Source organism: Plodia interpunctella, chromosome 10 (assembly GCF_027563975.2).
Source record: "Plodia interpunctella isolate USDA-ARS_2022_Savannah chromosome 10, ilPloInte3.2, whole genome shotgun sequence".
NCBI classification, from domain to species: domain Eukaryota; kingdom Metazoa; phylum Arthropoda; class Insecta; order Lepidoptera; family Pyralidae; genus Plodia; species Plodia interpunctella.
Genome location: NC_071303.1, coordinates 7,554,349 through 7,574,717, shown reverse-complemented (window position 1 = coordinate 7,574,717; position 20,369 = coordinate 7,554,349). Strand labels below are relative to the sequence as shown.

The window sequence follows — 20,369 nt, the reverse complement described above, 5'->3', positions numbered from 1 at the left end:
CTTGGACAACAAATTAATATTGTAACTTTGACGCACTTAAATGAATTTTATATGCCTTACGCCGGGACATATGCTCATTCTTATGTGTAACGTCTATTATGTGTTCACGAAATAAATTTCGTTATTACGCTCAGCAGGAAGCTGATATGAAAGTGTGACGAAACGTGGACGAAACATACCTGTCCACTAATCCATTTCTTATAATATCAATATTTTCTGTTCTAAACTGTATTAGATACATTTCCCATGCATGAAGGCTAGCTTATTGTTAGAGATATGTTAATTGCATGTTATTTATCGAGTAGAGGTAGTCTTTTGTGAAAGAGATCAGTCTTTGAACCTCACACGGTATTTTTCCTTGAATGCAGGTCACCGAGATGATATCATTACGGTTTTGCTATTGAACAAGTAACACTGGAATTGTTAGCGTATTATTTTCCTATAGCGTAAGCTTTTTGTGGTTTCCTGGCTACTAGTTTACAGCTGATATCATTTACTTCATTGAAATCTTGTTGGAGTGTGATTATGCCAGCTGCAGATATTCTTGTATTTATGTTTTAAATTTAAGATACTATTATGATTATGACTTAGAGTTTTATAAAAGTCCAATCGTTAGATACCTAGCTATCTCCAATTTCCTCAGGGATATAATGTTTTTATTTGGTCATTATTTGTACTTATATGACCGAGCCTCTAGCATGTTTCAACTTTATAAATTTTTGTATGTCTCAGTTATAAGCAAGTAAAGCTAAGTTTTATCTCTCAATCAAACATTTCTTTCACGATAATCGCTAAGATTCAATTTATACTAGTTGTCTCAACGCCTACACCCTGTGGGCGTTAAAGTCCTTATCTCGTTTTTACTCCATCCCAGATTCATTTATCAATCTCGATTTTCGCGCTAAATGTTAAATCCTCCCTAAATAATTTATCATTATTTTTATGACATGATTTCACTTGTCTCGCCTACTCGGAATGTAGGCGTTACATTCCAAGTCGAATATGATGAAGACTGCCTTTATAACGTTGTCATGTATATTAAGATATACATGATATAGAGCTATCCCTATTCGAACATCGTTTGTAGCCTGGTAGAAAAAGGCTAACGTAGGCTTCCCACTGTCGACAAACTGGCACAGGGGCCGACGCGAGTGCAAACATTGCGTAATTTGTATGAGCGCTTTTATTTACCTCAATGAAAACCCAGCAATGTATGACGATTACGTAAAATTTTGGCGGACTGGTCCGCGATAGTGTGGATGCATAAGCTTTAAGTCCGCTTATTACATTTCTATATAATAAAATTAGATATATAAAAATCTGTAGACTACCTACAGATAGTAGAGGTAAATTGCGTTGCTAAATTTGCTATTCGACTAGGTATCTAAATAATCAAACACGATAATTAAGTCTCACTTTAATAGATCAGTTTTATTAATTACGAGATTTACTATTTTTGCAGTCTCGTTAAAGTATATTAGACATGTTTTTTGATTCCAAAATCAAACTCCATACTTATAAAATGTTGTTTTTGACATTAGGAAAAAGTTGATTAGTTGGAGAATAGCCATTGTGTGAATGATGGAAATGGTAGCTTCCTTGAATAATAGATTGTCGAAATGTACGGAAACATCCAAAGTTGGCATTGGCAACGAGTACCCTGGGTGCCAACGGGAATTGGGTACAGCCTACTGTGTATGTCATCAAGTAAATGAATTCTTTCTGCGGCGGTAATAGCAGTGAATTTGCTATGGTTTTCGTTTCATATGCAGTCGACTGTACAGTTTGTGTCGTCTGCGGTATTTATGGGCGTCGTATATTTACGGAGGGACATGCGATGCGTCCATTCACTAGGTTAAAAGGAGAATGTCTTCAAGGGAGCAGTTTCTTGGTTAAATAAAATTGGAAAATTGTTTGTATTTTTTTCGTTTGCTTTGAATATTTTCTTTTAGCATCCCATGTTAATTACACTTTGCCTGGATGTGGCCCATTGATTTTGAGATATTACTGATATCTTTGATCATTTCTAGTTCTGGCAGATATAAACATCGCGTGGAAATCGGCATAATAGCATAGAGAATAATTTGAAAAAAATGCTAAGCGGAGCGATTCTCTATCAACCTTCTAAAAGTTCAGATTTTATTTTTATCTTTATTAGTACTTTTTCATACAAAAAGGAAATCATACAACGTTGTACGACATAGCTTATTCAAACACTCCATGTGTGTGTTCCTGCTTTTGTAAGCAATTTTTGTCCGTCTGTGTTTGCACAGCTCGATATCTGTTTGCCCATTTTACACGTAACAGCTGATGTTATGATTCTGAAATATAGTTCCTATGCTGTAGTATGTTTACAGATGAAATTTCTGTATCAAATTTGTTACCTGTTGACGTTATAATATCCATAGTTTTCGCAAGTGTCTGGATTTAATTTAAAGATACGTTTATATTAATTGGAAAAGTTTATGACAAGAGTATCTACGTAACAACAGATATAAAATTGTTGCTTCAAGTTTTTAATATATATTTGTGTTTTGGGAAAACTGTATTCTTTTTTGTAGAAAATCTGATGCTGTTGTGGTAATCCAAGTAAAGTTAAATTATTCCTAAAATAAAAAATAATATTTATGTAGTAACGGGAATGAAGTTGTGACGTGAACTAGATCGAAAAACAGCAGACATTGTATTTATGTTAATAATTCTTCGAGAATTCTCGCGTAATTGTTTACCAAGTTTTTGCAATTAAGGATTAAGGTTATGATTGATTGGCTGTTGTACTACGAAATTTTCACTAATACTCCACAGCTTTACGTGGAAGTAATGTATGGATATCTGACTATTTTGAGTAGCATTTTTTGTTTTTTCAACATAATCATCATATTTTACGTAAATATGATCACGTTTCATCTTTTCGCAGTCAACTCAAGTGGCTCCCTATTAGATACCGTCGTAATCTACATATCCTTTCACTTCTGTACTCGGTTCCTTACAACCCTTATACTCCTCTTTACCTCAAAGAACGTTTCAATTTTCTCAGTGAGGTCAATAATCGCGAGGTACGACATAGCGTTAACTCCTTTCGCCTAGTTATTCCTGTTCACGTGTCCCAGTTCTATTCCCACTCCTTTACTGTCCAGGCTGCTCGTTTGTGGAATGCATTGCCGGCTGAAATTCGCAACGCCCAAACCTTGTCATCTTTTAGGAAGCAAGTAAAGTCTCATTATATTAGTTTTCTTTAATCTATTATATATTTATTCATTGTTCTATAACAACAACATTTACGCTTGTCTGTATGTTTATATATTTCTTCTATATCTTTTTATTTTAATATTTTATTTTTTTGTCTAATTATTTAATACTGTTAAGTTTACTGCACCCTCTTAGTTTACTTGTGTCTCTTTCCATCCAAAGGTTGGCTGGAAGAATTGCATTAGCGCTAAGTCCGCCTTTGCACTCATTATGTTTGAATATCTTGTTGTAACTGTACTCCTTTGTGAATGGTGCAATAAAGAGTTTATCTATCTATCTATCTATCATCACATGAATTCTTGAAATTTATAATTAAGACATCTGAGGCCATTTTAGACGTCAGCTGAATAACTATATGTTCTTTTTGGCTTTTCTGTTTGTTATTTCTGACTTTTTGGCATTTCTTGCTATAGCTTTCTTTGCTCTAACTCGTCATCCAAACTTACAGCGGTGATTTGATAAGTGTAAAACACTCTGCATGATCCCATTGGTAAAATAAAGGTTATATTGCTATTTATTATGATGTCTCTTATGATTTTATTCCTGTTGTCAAACGACTTTGACCTTGCATATAAGGCTAAGTAGTTGTTACTTACAGTTATACAGCCTTCGCTGATATAAGTGTTACGTTGGCCGCATGTTCTTCGTAATATGCGTAATTATTTTTACGTCTTTATCTAGTATGAGGATATAATATCTAACCCAAAGGGCACAAGTAATTACCAAATTGTAAATCTTCTAACATTCGCATTTGATTCATTTTTTCCGTAAGGTAAAAACCTGTATAGGCTCACTTCGTTGTCTGTCTGTCTGTATTTACATGTTTATATATAAGTATATAATAAAGTTAATTTTATGGACTCCTCGATGCGCGAGTTAGTCTTTGCCAACTTACTCTTAAACAACACTTTATCAGTTTTTCTTTTGTGTACACTCTTTTTAGAACCCAAAGTCGGCAATATTGTTCAAAAAGCCAATCCAATTTGTGGATCGTTATTCAAATCGGGCGCAGGTCGAACATAGAGAGGTCATAAATATTCATCACGTTCAAAACTGCATTCGAAACAAACGAAAAGAGACATTTCATCGAAATGGAGTGTCTCAAACGAATAAATTGAAAATTCCGACCGCCCACGGGCGGCAAACACCTGACAATATAGAAACAAAACGGGTTCACGTTTATTTTTTTGAACAATTTCGACTCTAGTGCATAGTGGACAAATTTGCGGATGAGTTTAGCAAATGGATGTGTGGTCGCTTTGAAATAAGTTAACGAGTCAACCGAAAAGTGGACAATGACAGGCTCAACCCCGAGACCTCAGGCTTGTCTTTGTTTTGCTCAATATTTACTTTTAATTTATATTTTTACTAGCCTGCGACTTCGTTCGCGTGGCCTAACAGTTTTTGGTAAGGAGTCAAAATTATTAAGATAAATTTAATTGGTACAGACAAATATAACTATACCTATACAGAAGATGCTAACCTATACATACAGAAGATGCTAATCAGACGGATAAAGTATATTTTCTATAGTTTAGCTGAACTATTATTACTCTTCTTCAGTTGTTCCAGATCTTCGATTTTTATACCTCAACAGAAAATGCTCATCAGAGAGAACAATTTTTGTTAAGTCGTCATTTCTATATTCCCTATAGTTTAGCTGCACCATCATGGGTCTACATCAGGTGTTCCAGATTTTCGATTTTTATATATCAACAGAAAATGCTCATCAGACTGAACAATTTTAGTTTAGTCGTCATTTCTATATTCCCTACAATTTAGCTGTACAATCATAGGTCTACATCAGGTGTTATAGATCTTCGATTTTTATATGTCAACAGAAAATGCTCATCAGGCTGAATAACTTTATTTAACGACGACCTCGATGGCGAAGTGGTAAAATGCTTGCCTCTGAACCGAGAGGTCCCGGGTTCGATCCCCGGTCGGGTCATGATGGAAAATGATCTTTTTCTGATTGGCCCGGGTCTTGGATGTTTATCTATATATGTATTTGTTATAAAATATAGTATCGTTGAGTTAGTATCCCATAACACAAGTCTCGAACTTACTTTGGGGCTAGCTCAATCTGTGTGATTTGTTCATACATTATTTATAATTTATAATTAATTTAACTCCTACAATACGTACATTATATAACTATGTTCTGAGATGTCAGTCCAGAGGCCTGATTCATACATATTTGCGCGCTTTGGGAATCGAACCCAGCTTACTCCAGATTGCGGTCGGGTGACGACCACTACGCCTGGGAGGTCGGCCAAATTCTGTAAATGCATCTATATATAAATTCTATTTATCTTATCAACATTTAATTTTTATTTAAGGCGTCATTTCAATATTTCCTATAGTTTAGCTGTACCATCATAGTACTCCATCAGGTGTTCCAGTTTTCAAAATCATTTAACCTATATGTTGACCAGGCTTTATAGCTATACAACAAAAAGTTTCATTCAAATCTGTCCAGTAGATCCAGAGATTAGCGTGTGCAAACAATCAGACAAACGGACTATTTTTTATTTTTACTGATTCTCTATCGATCTCATTTTTTTTTATTTAAATATCTTTAATGTACAGAATCATTTTTTTACTGTTTTATTATATGTATTGAATGAAAAATGAAACCCATCAAGGGTTGGGATTCGTGATGATGTTATGTACTTGTCTTTAATTTGTATTTACACAAAACGGTTTTCTAAAGGGATGATTATGTGACAGAAAGTCACTACCTCGTTATGTTACGAATATCATGAAAACAAAACCGTGCTTAAACTATTTAATGGGAACTTTTTTCATCTTTAACGTAATTAGAAGTAGTTTTGCACGATATTTGAATTTCAGTTCACAAATTTACGCTACCATCAAGACTTATGCACACATGGCGACTTATTTACAGAAGTTTCCAGCAATGGAAATTTAGTCTAGGTGTTACTTCCAGATCGTTATTCTTTTTGAATTAATGAAACTTGTTAGACCAGAGATTAATCACTGGAACCTTAGCTGCTCGGACGGCATTTTTGCTAAATTACACCGGGGTTATTGTCCGCGTGAACGGGCTATGAACTTGCGACCCCTCGTCATTGGAGTCATTATTTTGCCAGTATAGACACCGCGGATCTTGCGCTGACGTCAAAAATTTCATAGTTTTGCTAACTATCCCATCCCAACTAATGTTATACAAAAATGGGAAGTTACATTTGTTTGCTACCTTTTCACGTTTTATGTACTGAACGATTCTTGAAATTTAGCATGTACATGAAGTAAAGAAGGTTCTGTTTCTGTAGGAAATCCACGTGGTTGGAGCCGCCGGCAAAAGCTGGCATAGTATAAACATTTTCAATATTTAAAAAGAAGATGTTAAGTTTTATTAATTGATTTTCGGCCATATTAAATCAGCTGCAGGATTAATATGAGTCGGTCTATGATGTGCGAGATCTATGGGCTCTATGGGCGAGGTTCATATATTATTTAGCATTATTATTACTAAATATGATAAAACCAAAGTAGTTTCCCGCATTCTGTCTGTCCGTGTATGCTTCGATCTTTAAAACTACGTAACGAATTTTGAAGCGGGTTTGAATAGATAGGTAATGTGATTAACTTAGGTTCATAATTTATTATGGTTTTACCCGATCGAAGCCGGAACGCTAAGTACAGATAAAAATCATTGCCGTGTTTCACTTTGACATCTAAATAAGATGCATTTCCGCGGTCTACATCAGACACATTATTACATTATTATCTTAGAAGACGCCTTTTACTGCACATAAACAGACATAATCAGCAGTATGCTTTGAAATAAGCAGCACCTTTATATTTACTTTCCTATTTATTATTAGTTTCTTTCTTGTTGTTTAAATGTTAGATCCTTTAGTTTTGCTCACCGAAAACATAGTTCGTTTTGTTAGTCTTTTGTTAGTATCTTTACAATTCAAATTCTTTACAAGATTTACAAACAATGTAGATTTTATTCAAATATAGTAAGCAAATAATCGGCGCACCCTTCTGTTTTGTATTGCAATTTTGCATTTGAACAACATCAAAATTCTACTCAGGGAGCTAGAAAAAGGGCCTTCCAAATAAAATATTACCCAAGGTTGTATTCTGTTGCTTACTGGTAAGTCGTATTTATTCAATATTAGTGTGTTTTGCTAAAAATATTTTAATTATTTTATTTTAGTTTAATTACACAACTAAACCGATCTCCAAAGCGTGTTCTACCGTGCATGGTTCAAATAATTCTTTATCCTATTATTATTTTCTCTCTATTTCAAATACGAATTCCGACTCTGGGGACTTTGGATCTGTCTCCAATAATGATATTATATTGCAAAGTGGGATATCATCACTTCGCAGCTTTTTACGATCAGAAAATTTAGTATCCCATTTTGTCTTGTTAAATATTCACATATTTTCATGATTATGTCTTTTGTTAAGGATGTGTTTGTTATAGCTTTTTTAATAAAGTCTGATATCATCAACATTGTTTGTCATAAAATTTTATCTAACGAAATTTATAGTTTCTTATTTTAGGATTGACATTTGATATCGCATTAATTCTTCGTATATCTTTGGAGTTCTAAAATAAAATGGGATTGTCACCAGATCAGATATGCATCGTGCTCGGCGTGTCCTCTCCTAAATTTATAGATACTATTTATAAAGTTGTTTGATATTTGGTTTTCCTTTTTGTATTCTATTAAAACGATATCATCGCAGCAACAGAAGTTTTATAAAGAATTATCTTTGGGATACTTTTAGGTTTTCAATAAACTTTCTGCGTTGACCGTTGACCGTTTAGTAATACATCTACCCTCTTTCATATTCATAAAAAGCAGAAGGTAGTGAACTACCTTCTGCTTTTTATGAATATGTAATATCTTTAGTAGATGTGAACATCTACTAAAGAGTTTAAAACTAAACGAACGACATAAAACATTCTTTAGCTTAAATTGGAATGTCATATTCTATTTGTTTCCCACATTTATTTTGTTCTGTTACATATGAATTGAAGTGAGGAGAGAATACAAATGAACGGTCGTTTGATGTATCAAATGTTTGTTTTATTTAATATTGATTCATGAATCATGACATGATTCAAACCCTGATGCAACAGAGAGGTGTTATAAATTTGACGTGTCAGTGTATCTGTATGTCTTGGTTTGTATGTATTTTGTATTAGTTTTAATCAAGAGTGCTTTTAGCCATGTTCATTGTCGATTTGTTAGATTGTTGTATGTCAAAAATGTAGTATGTATATGTATGTAGTAGTATGTATGATATACATATCATACATACTACTACATACATATACATACTATGTAGCGAGCTGGTTTTGTACGAATCATAGCCAGGCATCGGACTTGGTCCACCACTGTTAAGTTGACCTGGGTGGACCACGGACACTATTTTGCCAGTGTACAAGTGGAAAGTCTGAATCTGAATACTCAAACGGGAAATTGCGTGATAATTATGTATTTATCTCAGAAGAGTGTGCACGTTCTTTTTTACGATATTATATGTATTGATTAATGCTCGATACTCGGAACCCAAGCTTAATATCCGGCTTGTGTGAGTTTCAGCTTCGATTAATAGCACAGCTTAGTCGGGCAGTTACGGCTACGATCCACTGATTGCACTTTGATTACCGAAGCCTTTTAAGTATTATATTTGCCTCATTTTTCTCTGCCATAAAAATATCTATAGAGAATAATTTCTGCTTAGAACATATAGAGTTCATTTGAATATTTCATACATCAAGAATAGGATAGTCAGCAAAATTGTTCTGCCAGCATTTATGTTTTAAATAACATCGCTTGAAGCGATACCTTCTAATTTGTTTTTCAAATAAACCAAGCCTTAAAACAAGTGAGCAAGTAAATATTTAAGACTAGAATAACATTTTCATCCACAATAGCTCTAAGGAAGTCAGGGTCTACCGCTACTTAGCATACAGGCAACATTAGATCACACCACTCAATCTAGCTTCTGTTCTGACATGTACATTCAACTACATGACATGTTAGTCTTACCATGTAATCTTACGGTAATAGCGGCGAATTTGCAATGAATTTGGGTAGCTTGATATGCTGTTGACCGTACGTCTATGTAGGACACTTTTATACCCACTGTACTCGTCAATACTGGTGCCATTCAGAATCCAGTCGTAAAATTGTAGGATGTTAGCAGTAAAACCTCCATTCGTTTGGTTTTATTCCTTTAATGCATTCAGTTGTAATGGCATTGGATGAGCATGAAAAAAGTGCAAGTTTTCAAAGATTTTTTACTATGTAGTTTACTCAATCCGCCATCTCTGTCGATTGGGACCGAAATGAGAGGACGACTTAATTTTCTTTATTGTACTGTACATTCTTAGTTACAATCGCGTCCTGGGGGGTGGTGGGGTCCCTCACTTGAGTGTATATCATACAGGTACTACAACGTGAGATTATATGCACCTTGACATTGTTCGAAGTGCACTTTGTAATGCTTTGTTTCGATTTCCCTATCCTTTCTTTTATATAACGGTTATACATATATTCTGAAAGCTTGAAATGTGAGCTGCCAAGTGCCCTAATAAAGTAATTATTTATGGTCATCATATTTCTGATATCATTTGATGCGACGATCATACGCCTATTTGGAAGTCTGCCAGCTTGCAATACATTTAGCTGGTGGTTAGTGAGGAAATGAACCACGCAAATTCCAGTGTTCTATACAGATTAGCCATTGAAGTTATCAGTTATCAACTGTGATAAGTTTTGTCGATTTATTGAAGAATAACTATCCGATGTACTTACTTAAGTTTCTTAAATTATTATCAACATCTTAGGCTTCGGCCACGAGAGCATTCATTCAGTTGAAGGAGTAGGCAGAGGATAGACGTAAATAGAGGTAGCTCCACTCCACCGACAAAAACAAATTTCTTAAATGCTTGGTGATGGCGATGAGACAATGGCAGAAATCACGTAGATTTTTTACTTGACCATAGTTATTTACAGACGTATACTAATTTAAGTACAAAAATAACTAGAAGTGTTCTCTGAAGTACTATGTCTATAGTACTTCCTACATTATTTGTACTATTTTCTATTTCGACTATCTTTGATATGATTGTGACGCACTGATCTCTTCGTTTCTCTCTTCTTGAATTTTCTATCTGAATCTTACATTTACAAACAAAATACGAATACCTTATATAAGGGCTATGTCTTTATCCACCTGTGCACGATTTATGTCCGAAAACGCCATATAATCTGCAGGCCTCCTACGACTACTGAAGATGGCGTATAATTTTATCGTATATCCGATGGCCGTAACGGGAATACACACAGTTCATAGGATCACGATCATAACCTGTTTTGATATACCTTTTGACTATGTACATTATGTACTTTTATATATTATTAGAAAGAAAAGAAAAAAAAAATTTTTTGTAAGAAACAATAATGGTAAGCCGATCTGGCATGATAGGGACCAACACTGTTCAAATGAGTTTCTTTCGGCATTTCTTCTCAGCAGTGGTCGTTCCGAAATGCCAGTAGTTTCTAGCTTGTGAGAAATAACTATAAATTTAAAGATTGACGAGAAAAAGTGCCTGTGAAGGTCTAATTTCTGAATAAATGATTTGAATTTGAATTTGAATTTGAATTTGTTCTAGACGCTTCCAGTAATTACACCGTACAAATAGTATGCCCATTTTCTGAAATTCTTTCGCCAAATTATTAGTTAATCTAAATTTATCCTCTATTTATTAACCTCTTAAATTGAAAACTTCATTAGATTAGGTCCAAATTGTTGTGATTTTCCCCAACTTTTATTTTAGTTCTAAGAACTAATGTTTTCTTTGGCAAGTCAATCTTTAAGACTGATTGGCGGATTATTTATAATCAGGGGAGCAGTCTGTATAAATTTGAAATAGTATGTTGTGTCCGAGAGTAGTTACATAGTTTATAATTACTTTTAATATACGAAAAATGATTATACAAATTAAAATGTATAATTGAAATATACATGTATCCCACGTAGGGATCTCTTGCAGTCAAGAAGAGACAGGTTGAGAGGATAGTATTAGCTACCTGGAATTCCTTGCCAGCTTGAATTTCCTTGCAACAGCCCAGGGTCTTATTTCCAATTGTAGCGCTTATTAACACGCAATAAGAACTATTGGAACACGACAATGACTTATCGTTTGTAGAATCGGTATCCAGTCCACCTATCGGTAACATTTACTCGTTATATCAGTACTTTGACCTTTATCACCGTGGCTTAAAGCCTAGTTCGGGGAGGGCGATGACTTTGATGTCCTGAATTAGGTTTTATTTCACGCACCGCAGTACCGGCTTTTATGCGGTACTTCCAGTTTAATGACTTTTAAAATAATTGTATTCCTTTTAATTTGATTTTTTGCTGTTTATGTATATTCATCTTTTATACATGTACCAAATTAAAAGCGATGAACTCTACGAAGGTTGAGATATAATTTTGTATTTAGTCGTTTTATATGTATTCTCTTTAAACTTTTGTCGTAATTTAGCTACTGGCAATTATTTATTTAAAAAGTAAATCACTTGATGATGATAAAAAATATGTATATATATATCATCACCCAAATGGGTCCTAATAAACTAGTTTATAGTATATTATATTGATATTTATCTACATATAAATATCTTATGCCATCAAAAACATGTTGTAAAAAACCCAAGTCTCGCCGCTCAGGTTTTCAGATGCATCTCACTTCTTTTTGTAGTCATAAGTCGAATTTGTATGAAAGTATTTTTTTATATTTCAACATATTTTCCTATGGGAATGTTGTTCAATTTCATGGGCTGAACATACCCTTTCCATTATACAGGTACAATGATTCATTAACTGCAAATGTAACTTTGTAATTTATATGGGATTACAAAGTTATTAATGCAGTTGGTGTATCTAGAAAACTGGTCCAAAATTCCAAAATTTTTAGGTTTAATTTAGGCAAATTAAACAGGTATTGTATAAATTTACAGTATTTATAAAATACTTGCTTAATTACTGAAAATGCAGGCTTCCTGTTTTATCCACAACGAATTTATTGGGGTTCGAAATTGGCCTGAATTGCTTCGAGAAAAGGATGGTTGCGGCCGTGCCTTTTTTTTTGCTCGACTTGCGGGGGCACTGCCGTACCCCCAGATAGCATATAGTGTCGTTGAGTTAGTATCCCATAACACAAGTTTCGAACTTACTTTGGAGCTAACTCAATCTGTGTGGTTTCTGCCTATACATATATATTTATATTTTAGTTTAAATTAAAGTTAATGGAAATTATTAATCTCATCGGGCAATGTAATCAATATCATCAATACATATAACAATATTGAAGAAAGGTCAAATTTGTACATTGGATATTTTTTAAAATTCTTCATGGAATATACTCAGTTACTGATATAGATGACGAGAATATAGTTTTGAGAATTTTTGTCTGTCTGTCTGTCTGAACGCGCATCACTTGAAATATACTGGACCGATTTGCTTGAAATTTGGTAAGTTAACATCTTAGGTACATTTCATCCCAGTAAATGGTCAGGTTCCCGTAGGATAATTGAAAAACTAATTATGAATCAAAAATGCCTCTGAATCCCGGGTTAACATCTTATAGACATTTCATCCCGGAAAATGAGGAGGGTCCTGTAGGAAAATTAAAATAACAATCCACGGAGCCGATTTACTTTAAAATTTTGTAGAAAGGTGTAAACAGAATATAAACAAATTGTTTTTAGCGATTAAAGTCTGATATAGATATGGGCGCAGTATGTATCTATATATCAGTATAAAATTTTCCGTTACTGAGTGACTGACTGACAGACAACATACACCCGAAACTGCTGGGCGGGAAGCTGAAATTTGGCATGTGGGTGAGTGTAGGTGAGCACTAACAGAGGATTTTTGGAAATTCTACTCCGAAGGGGTGAAAGGGTTGAAAAACTGTAAATATGAAAGTTCTACACCGTTGAAGTTAGTGACTTGAAAACTTGGATTTTGGTTGTTAACAACAAAGTAATGAATACGTGTTTCAGATTTTTCTGAAAATTAATCCTCAACCCCTTCATAAGGGGGGTGAAAGATTGTATGGGACTTAATACAATTTTCAAGATAAAAAGCTGAAAATTGGCACATTTACTTTTTGTAGTAAATATCAGTAATAGTAAATACAAAATATGTTTAATTTAAGTTTGTGGTTAATAAAAAACCGGGACGTAAAACGTCATGGACAATGGAACGGCACGCGGTGCAGAAAGCGGGAGTGGGAGTAGGAGCGGGAAATGGGAAGGAGACACGTAGTGGGAAACAGGACGGGACACATTGTAAAAAACATGATGGCACAATATGTAGGCAATGGTACGGGATATCTAATTTACATTACATAGCAGGAAGCGGGATTGGACAAGTTTGCGGGATGAGACACACAGCGGGAAACAGAAAATTGAACTAAAGATGAGAAAAAATACGAATTTTAATAATATATGTTTACCAGTCTTACAGAGTACGCGATAAAAAAATTACTGAGATTTTGCTATGAAATTAACGCGGGCGAAGCCGCAGGCAAAAGCTAGTTATCAATATTCGGAGATGGCGTTAAAATACAATAAAATTATGTAGATGAACAGATTTACATAATTCGTTAGCCGGGATTTGTGTTATACATGAAAAAGGTCTCAGCTCAGCGCGTGAGACAAAGGTTTTTAATCCATTTATGACCCACTGCTGGGTTGTTTTCCTTTGCACTTTATTATGAATACACACGTTTTCACAGTGCAGTCGGAATAAGTATTTAGTTAGTAAACTATTAGATTTACCTTCTCAGTCAGTATCATGGAAAATCGACATCATTACACGAGGTCAGGGTCAGGCCTTGCATTTCTGCGTTCGTCTTATCATCTCATTTTGCAACTGCGTTTGTACAAAAAAGAGAAAAGTTCCAAATTAACAAACAAATTAATCAATACTTAAGAAGCTATAGCTTTTACTCGCGGCTTCGCCTGCGTGAATTTCTCTACGAAAGCGGAACAGACCTTATTTTTATACAAACTTTCACCCCCCATTATAGTATTTTGAGGTTTGCTTTTCGAAAAAAGTAACCTACGTTTGAACGGTGGTCTTTATCTCTATGAATATTAAATTTAATAAAAATTGTTCCAGCGGTTTAGCCGTAAAAGCGAAACAGATAGACTTTCGCATTTATAATATTATGTTACGACACTTGAAAATCTGATTGATCTGATTCCAACATAAAAAAAAACTCATGAAGAGAAGAATATTAATAAATGATCCGCCACTAAATTTTAAGTAACAAAGTTGAATTTCCACAAAAGCATTAAATAACTAATGAGTTTTTCACGGAAATTAAATAACGCTGAAACGAACCGTGCGTTCCCGTTGTACCTTTTAATTGCATCAATTATTAATTTACTGTGATGACTTGTCATCGCTTTTTATGTGTCTAAGTAATCAATATACGAACACTTACTTACACAACTACACGCTAACAAATACTTGTACCAAAATAATTTTTCCGACTTCAATATTTGTAACATTCAAAAACGTGAAATGAAATCAATAAGTAGGTTAATCCAAGAGACAAAAATTTATTGGCATGTACTACGGTTGGTATTGAAGTCGGTGCCAAGTTTATCAAAATTACCATAGGCGGCCAGATCAGTCAATCAATTCGTATTTAGTAAGTACGTATACAAGCGTGAGGGTCAAATGTAAATTGTATCGAATAAAAGTATCATGCGAAAATGCTCAGAATTTCTGTACCAATTCCATGAAACGTTTTAATGAAAACTGTTGTAATAAACGAGTAATTACTAGCTAATTGTATAGCACTATTCTAACATTTCTATGAGTAATAGGAATGTGAGACCACGGAGTGTGAGCTAATGGATTAGTGTGAATAAGCTTTTATGGCACTAAAATAAAATAAAGTTTGCAATGTATAGTATGCTTATACAAACTATAGGTGGGTGGTATAAACCTAGGACCATTATAGTTTATCTGTACTAAACTGCTGCTATCGCGTAAAAGGGAAGATATCATAATCAAGCGAATAAATTAACTAATGTAGTCAGGATTTATGTGCCTGTCTTTGTGTCTAATGGTTAGATAAGATAAAATGCAGTCTAAAATTGGGATCCGTAAAAAATAATGATGTAGCTCGATGTAAACAATGACATAACCGATGTTAATAATCTATGAAGAAATTATGTTTGTTTATATAAACACTAGCAGTTCGTCGTGGCTTCGCTCGTGTAAAAATTATACACTTAAATCTACCTCAGGAATCACACAATCACACACACAACACACAAAGTAGTTTTTGAGTTTATTGCGAACAGGCAGACAGGCAGACGCGGCTGAGGACTTTGTTTTCTAATATTTAAGGATTAGAATGATTATGAAACATTTCCACCTATAGGAATTTTCTTTTGTAACATAAATATATTATTATATGTATATGTTACAAAAGAAAAACAGTAGATTTTTATGTAGTTTTCGTAGATAAAGCAAAATTTACGGCGGCTTTGTGGCAATAAAACTGACGTCGGAAAAATCATCTTTTATTTTATCATTATTATGAAAATTGATACTCTCTGTGCCTATTTAATGAACATACAAATTCCAACATAGTCATGAATGATCCTATAATTTGAATCGACACTGCCAATCATCTGCATTTCCATCGTATTGAAACCGCAGCGACCGCAGCCTTCATGCCGCACGTGTTCGGCCCGTGTGCTGTGACGGGATAGGAAATTATCAGGTGCAGGCACGACCTTGTCTGAAATATGGCTTGTTAAACTGCCATTATTATTTTGATGGCACATTTCGGGTGAATAGTTTTTATTGACGATTTCCTCGTTTGCCTTTCATATTTTTAGACAAGTGTTGTAAATGTAATGAGTGCTGTTATTGGAAAATTGTTTTAACTGGACTTTTCTATTCCAAATCATGAAAGAATGTATGCAGTAAAATTTACTAATACTTACGGTTATTCGATTTCCAATACGGTCTTGATTATGATTATATAATATGATTATTATAATACAATGCATCGGGTATTGTGTTATTACTAGTAACAATAGCATCGGGCCCTATCGCGCGAAATATCACGTCAATCAGCTTATACAAAGTCATTGAACCTGCTTAGAACAATACACACGCGCGAGTCAACCGTTTCCTCTTCCGGTTATTTCCGCGCTGAGTTTTATCTTTTTACGGTCATTTAATTCTCAATTTATGTTTCAATTGTGTGTTCATATATTAATTTCACTTTTCTTTTGTTTCAGGAACAGTTAACAAAACGAGAAATCGTCGATCCCTAGAATCACCACAATCCAAGACTGATAACTCACTGCCGTCTTCCAGAGTATCTCCTAAAAGCACATTTAACTTATCATTTGGTATTAAGTCATCCCTACTAAAATCTCCACCTTCTAACGCAACCACTTCTAAATTGAATGAAAGACGTCGAAGTTCCGATTCTAACTCTAAACCTAGTTGTATCCCACTCTCTAAAAAGACCTCGGATAAATCAAGTCGCACATCTGCATCTCCCAATAAATATGAATCTGTAAAAGAAACTAAATCTAAACTGGAATCACCTCGAGGTAAGACGGTTAAAAAAAGTCCAGAGAAGGCAAAGAGTGACTCTGAAAGTAGTCGTAACGATAGAAGACATCGAGCTCAAAAGGATAGTGAAAGTCTTAGTGAAAAATATCATTATTCAAAGAAAAGACTGACTAGTTTAGAAAATAATTCACCAAGAGACAAAAATAATGCTAAAGAGAAATTATCAAATAATGTTCTGAAAGATAAAATTTTTCCAATTATACTTGATACAAAATCTGGACAAGAAGATTTAAAAGACTCCGCAAAAATGTCAATACTACATGAAACTGTCAGGACTCATTCGAGTAACTCTAGACTTTCCCAGGAGATGGATAGCCTAGCTGCATTGACTAAACAAACTTTAGATAGGGTTAATAAATTGTCAAATAACTTAACTAGTAATAAGTTACATTTAGACACACCTGAGCCAAGTTTCGATTCTTTATTTGCATCGAAATCTGAACAAAATTATACTTATAACTATGGTGCGACGACTGAAAGACCTGTTCAGAATAGAGGAGTCTCCGAGAGATTGCAGGATATAGACCGGGCAGCTCAGAGACTGATCGACTTTGAAAAGCAAAGTGCAATGTTTTCTGATCTCAATAATGATACGTCTAGTCAAAATCGCCGTCTCGATACTTCGTCGACGTCTTGTAGTCATACCCCTGTGTCTATTTTAAAAAGAAAATCTATCCATGATGAAAGCACTTTATCAACATCTAATCACGCTATTGCTTCACCCCCGGTCACATTCTCACCTAGTGTTATTGAACCCCGTAGTTGTCGCTCTGACAGACAGCGCCAAGGTATACTGAAGAAACGTTGTAGTTTAGACGAGTCACAAGTTGCTAGAAGACGATCTTGTAGCCCAGAAGTGTCATTCGCTGATGATGGTTCCCTGGATATGAATAAACCTATTCTGAAAAATAGAAGATCCTCTTTGGAGGATGTTGTAAGGAACAGATCACCCGATGGTCAAATTCAAGGTATTCTAAAAAGAAAAATGAGTAGGGAGGAAGAATATGTCCAAGAAGATGTTTCTCATGGCTCTCCTGAACCGCATGGAATATTGAAACGCAAGTCAAATTCCAGCTCAAGTAGTAGTACAACATCATCTCACGTATCTATCGCTCAAGCTGTTTTATTAGCAGCCGCTGGCGGCGCTGAAATTGTAGAGGATGATAAAGAAATTGTAAGACCAATTTTAAAGAAAAAAAGCTTTTCCGAAGAAAGACCATGTCCGGATATTGTCCTATCAGATACTCCAAAACCGATTTTGAAAAAGAAATCTACTGAGCATGAAGAATATGACTACGATCTTCCAAAAAAACCGATATTAAAATCATCAAAAAAATTGTCCGGCGATGAAGGACAAGCTTCTAGTTTCGATTTGAGCGAAGACGACCGAAGCTCCCGAAGACCTTCACTACTTAGATCGCGAACATCAGACCATTCTGGATCAGAGTGCGATGCGACTGTTAAGCCCATTTTAAAGCAAAGAGGTTCAAGTCTCACTAGGGAACGTAGCCAATCGCCGCGCCCACGACTCTCATTTTGCGCGGACAACGATTCGAACATTAGTGTGACGAATTTCAGTTGCGACGCGAACGACTTGTCGGCGGCTGGTCCGCGGCGAGTTCTGAATCTCGCGTCCAACCCAGAAGAAAGTTACCCAAGTGCAGTCATCCGAAGAAGGAATCTCCGACCGAAAACGAACCCTCGATCAAAAAGTTTAGTTGGTGATGTAAACGACGAATTACTCTCTATTCTAAATTCGAGAAGATTGAAAGTGGAAGAAAATTGTGAAAACGGACATTGCGAACCGGAGGAGCTGAATAGTCTCCAAGAAAATAGCGACGGAGCACCCAAATCGTTTCCGTCTATTGCCGCACGGATAAAGAGCATGGAACAAGCTGTCACTGAAGTGAAACCTAAAGAGCACCCTTCATCATCTAGATACAAGTCTCGTGATAAGGAGCGCTTCAAAACACAACCTATCACCATTGATGAAATGCGCTCGGCTACTACATCATCCAGGTGAGAAACAATTCACTTTTATTTATTTATTACAATAATAATGTCTCCCAAGTTTAGTTCAAAAGGAAAAAGCAATATTCTTTATATATTTTCGACTAAACGTTTTGAAGAATTTTGCCATGAAAATATATCACAATAAGGAAGTTTGGCTTGTTTTGTTAGAAACTCTTTATTCTTGCTAGGGCAGCGTCCTGAAATATGGCTTTTCGCGTGCAAAGGTGATTGTGCTCTGCAATAGCCGGTGAGTTAGAACCGAATATTGGCTCGTCGCCATTATTTTGATGGGCGGGCGTGTGGCGTGGGCAGTCTCTGTATGTTTTGTTACCAACTCTGTGCTTCTGTCTCGGCGATGTTTACTCATTAGCCTCTATTTAGTGGTTCAAAAAAACACATGTTTCTTATTTTATTTTCAACTTCCTTCAAAAAGCAATGTTTTTTGTTTAGCTTAGCAGACATATTTTTCTTGTTCTTATCTTTTAACGTTCCACCAGTTTTGACATTAATATTCATTGACGTATCTTTACCAGATAGGCTGAATTTAAATCGTTCCAGATTAGGCTAATAATGAAACCTTCAGAACCGTTTTTTGTAATTAGCGAACCGCGTACTCGAACAAACAAGCTCAATGTTAATTTTGGTGGTTTTCAAGCGGCTGACATCATATTGTTCAGTTTACCGCGAGACTTGTGTTTGATCGTTCTTAATAAAGTAAAATTTGTTTTTGTTTACAAATTAAAATACGTCGTTACTGTTTTATACGGCGCGATGTACCGTCTCATTATGAATGATCCATTTTCAGAATAGTAAGTAACCCGTTAGTTCACCTATTAGCCCCATCTGGGTTAACATACCGCTTGCTTTTAGGTGCAATTTAGGTCACGTATGCAGGAGTGCTTTTAGGCTTATAAATATTGAAGTACGATTGAAAACAATTTCCATCTATTTGGTTAAACAACTTGTGTAATGTCATATGGTTTTTGGCCAGTTTGAATATAGTTGGATTTATTGTTAGGTACCTAAACATTAGTAGATTATTTGGGCAGTTTTCAGAAAGCTACGTAAAATACCTAAATACGAAGTCAAATAGTTAGCGGCTTGCTGACCTTGGCTTTGAGAATTGATCGCAATATGCCGTGCTGAAATGTGCCTTTGTAACGGTCATGGTGACCGAAACTCAAGTTTACCTCACGGTCTTCCCTAACTACATCGTTTTGAGGTCATATACCTTGAAATCTTAACGTTATTGATAAAAATTATAACTATTTAACTCAATTCGAAGTGTTCATAATTTTTTTTTCAAACAATTACGTTTATATTTGTATTATATTATATATATATATATATATATATATATATATATATATATATATATATATATATATATATATATATAAAATATAATACAATATTAT

The 20,369-nt window shown here is 34.8% G+C and overlaps 1 protein-coding gene across 8 annotated transcripts in view; it reads left to right on the top strand.

Moving 5' to 3' along the window:
- Window positions 1–20,369, top strand: part of LOC128673207 (supervillin-like) — a 166,528-nt gene that overhangs the window by 59,661 nt on the left and 86,498 nt on the right. For all 8 annotated transcript variants that reach the window (XM_053750884.1, XM_053750887.1, XM_053750883.1 and 5 more), the window contains one exon: window positions 16,596–18,957. In XM_053750884.1, the coding sequence (XP_053606859.1) occupies window positions 16,596–18,957 (2,362 nt within the window). The remainder of the gene's footprint in view (window positions 1–16,595; window positions 18,958–20,369) is intronic.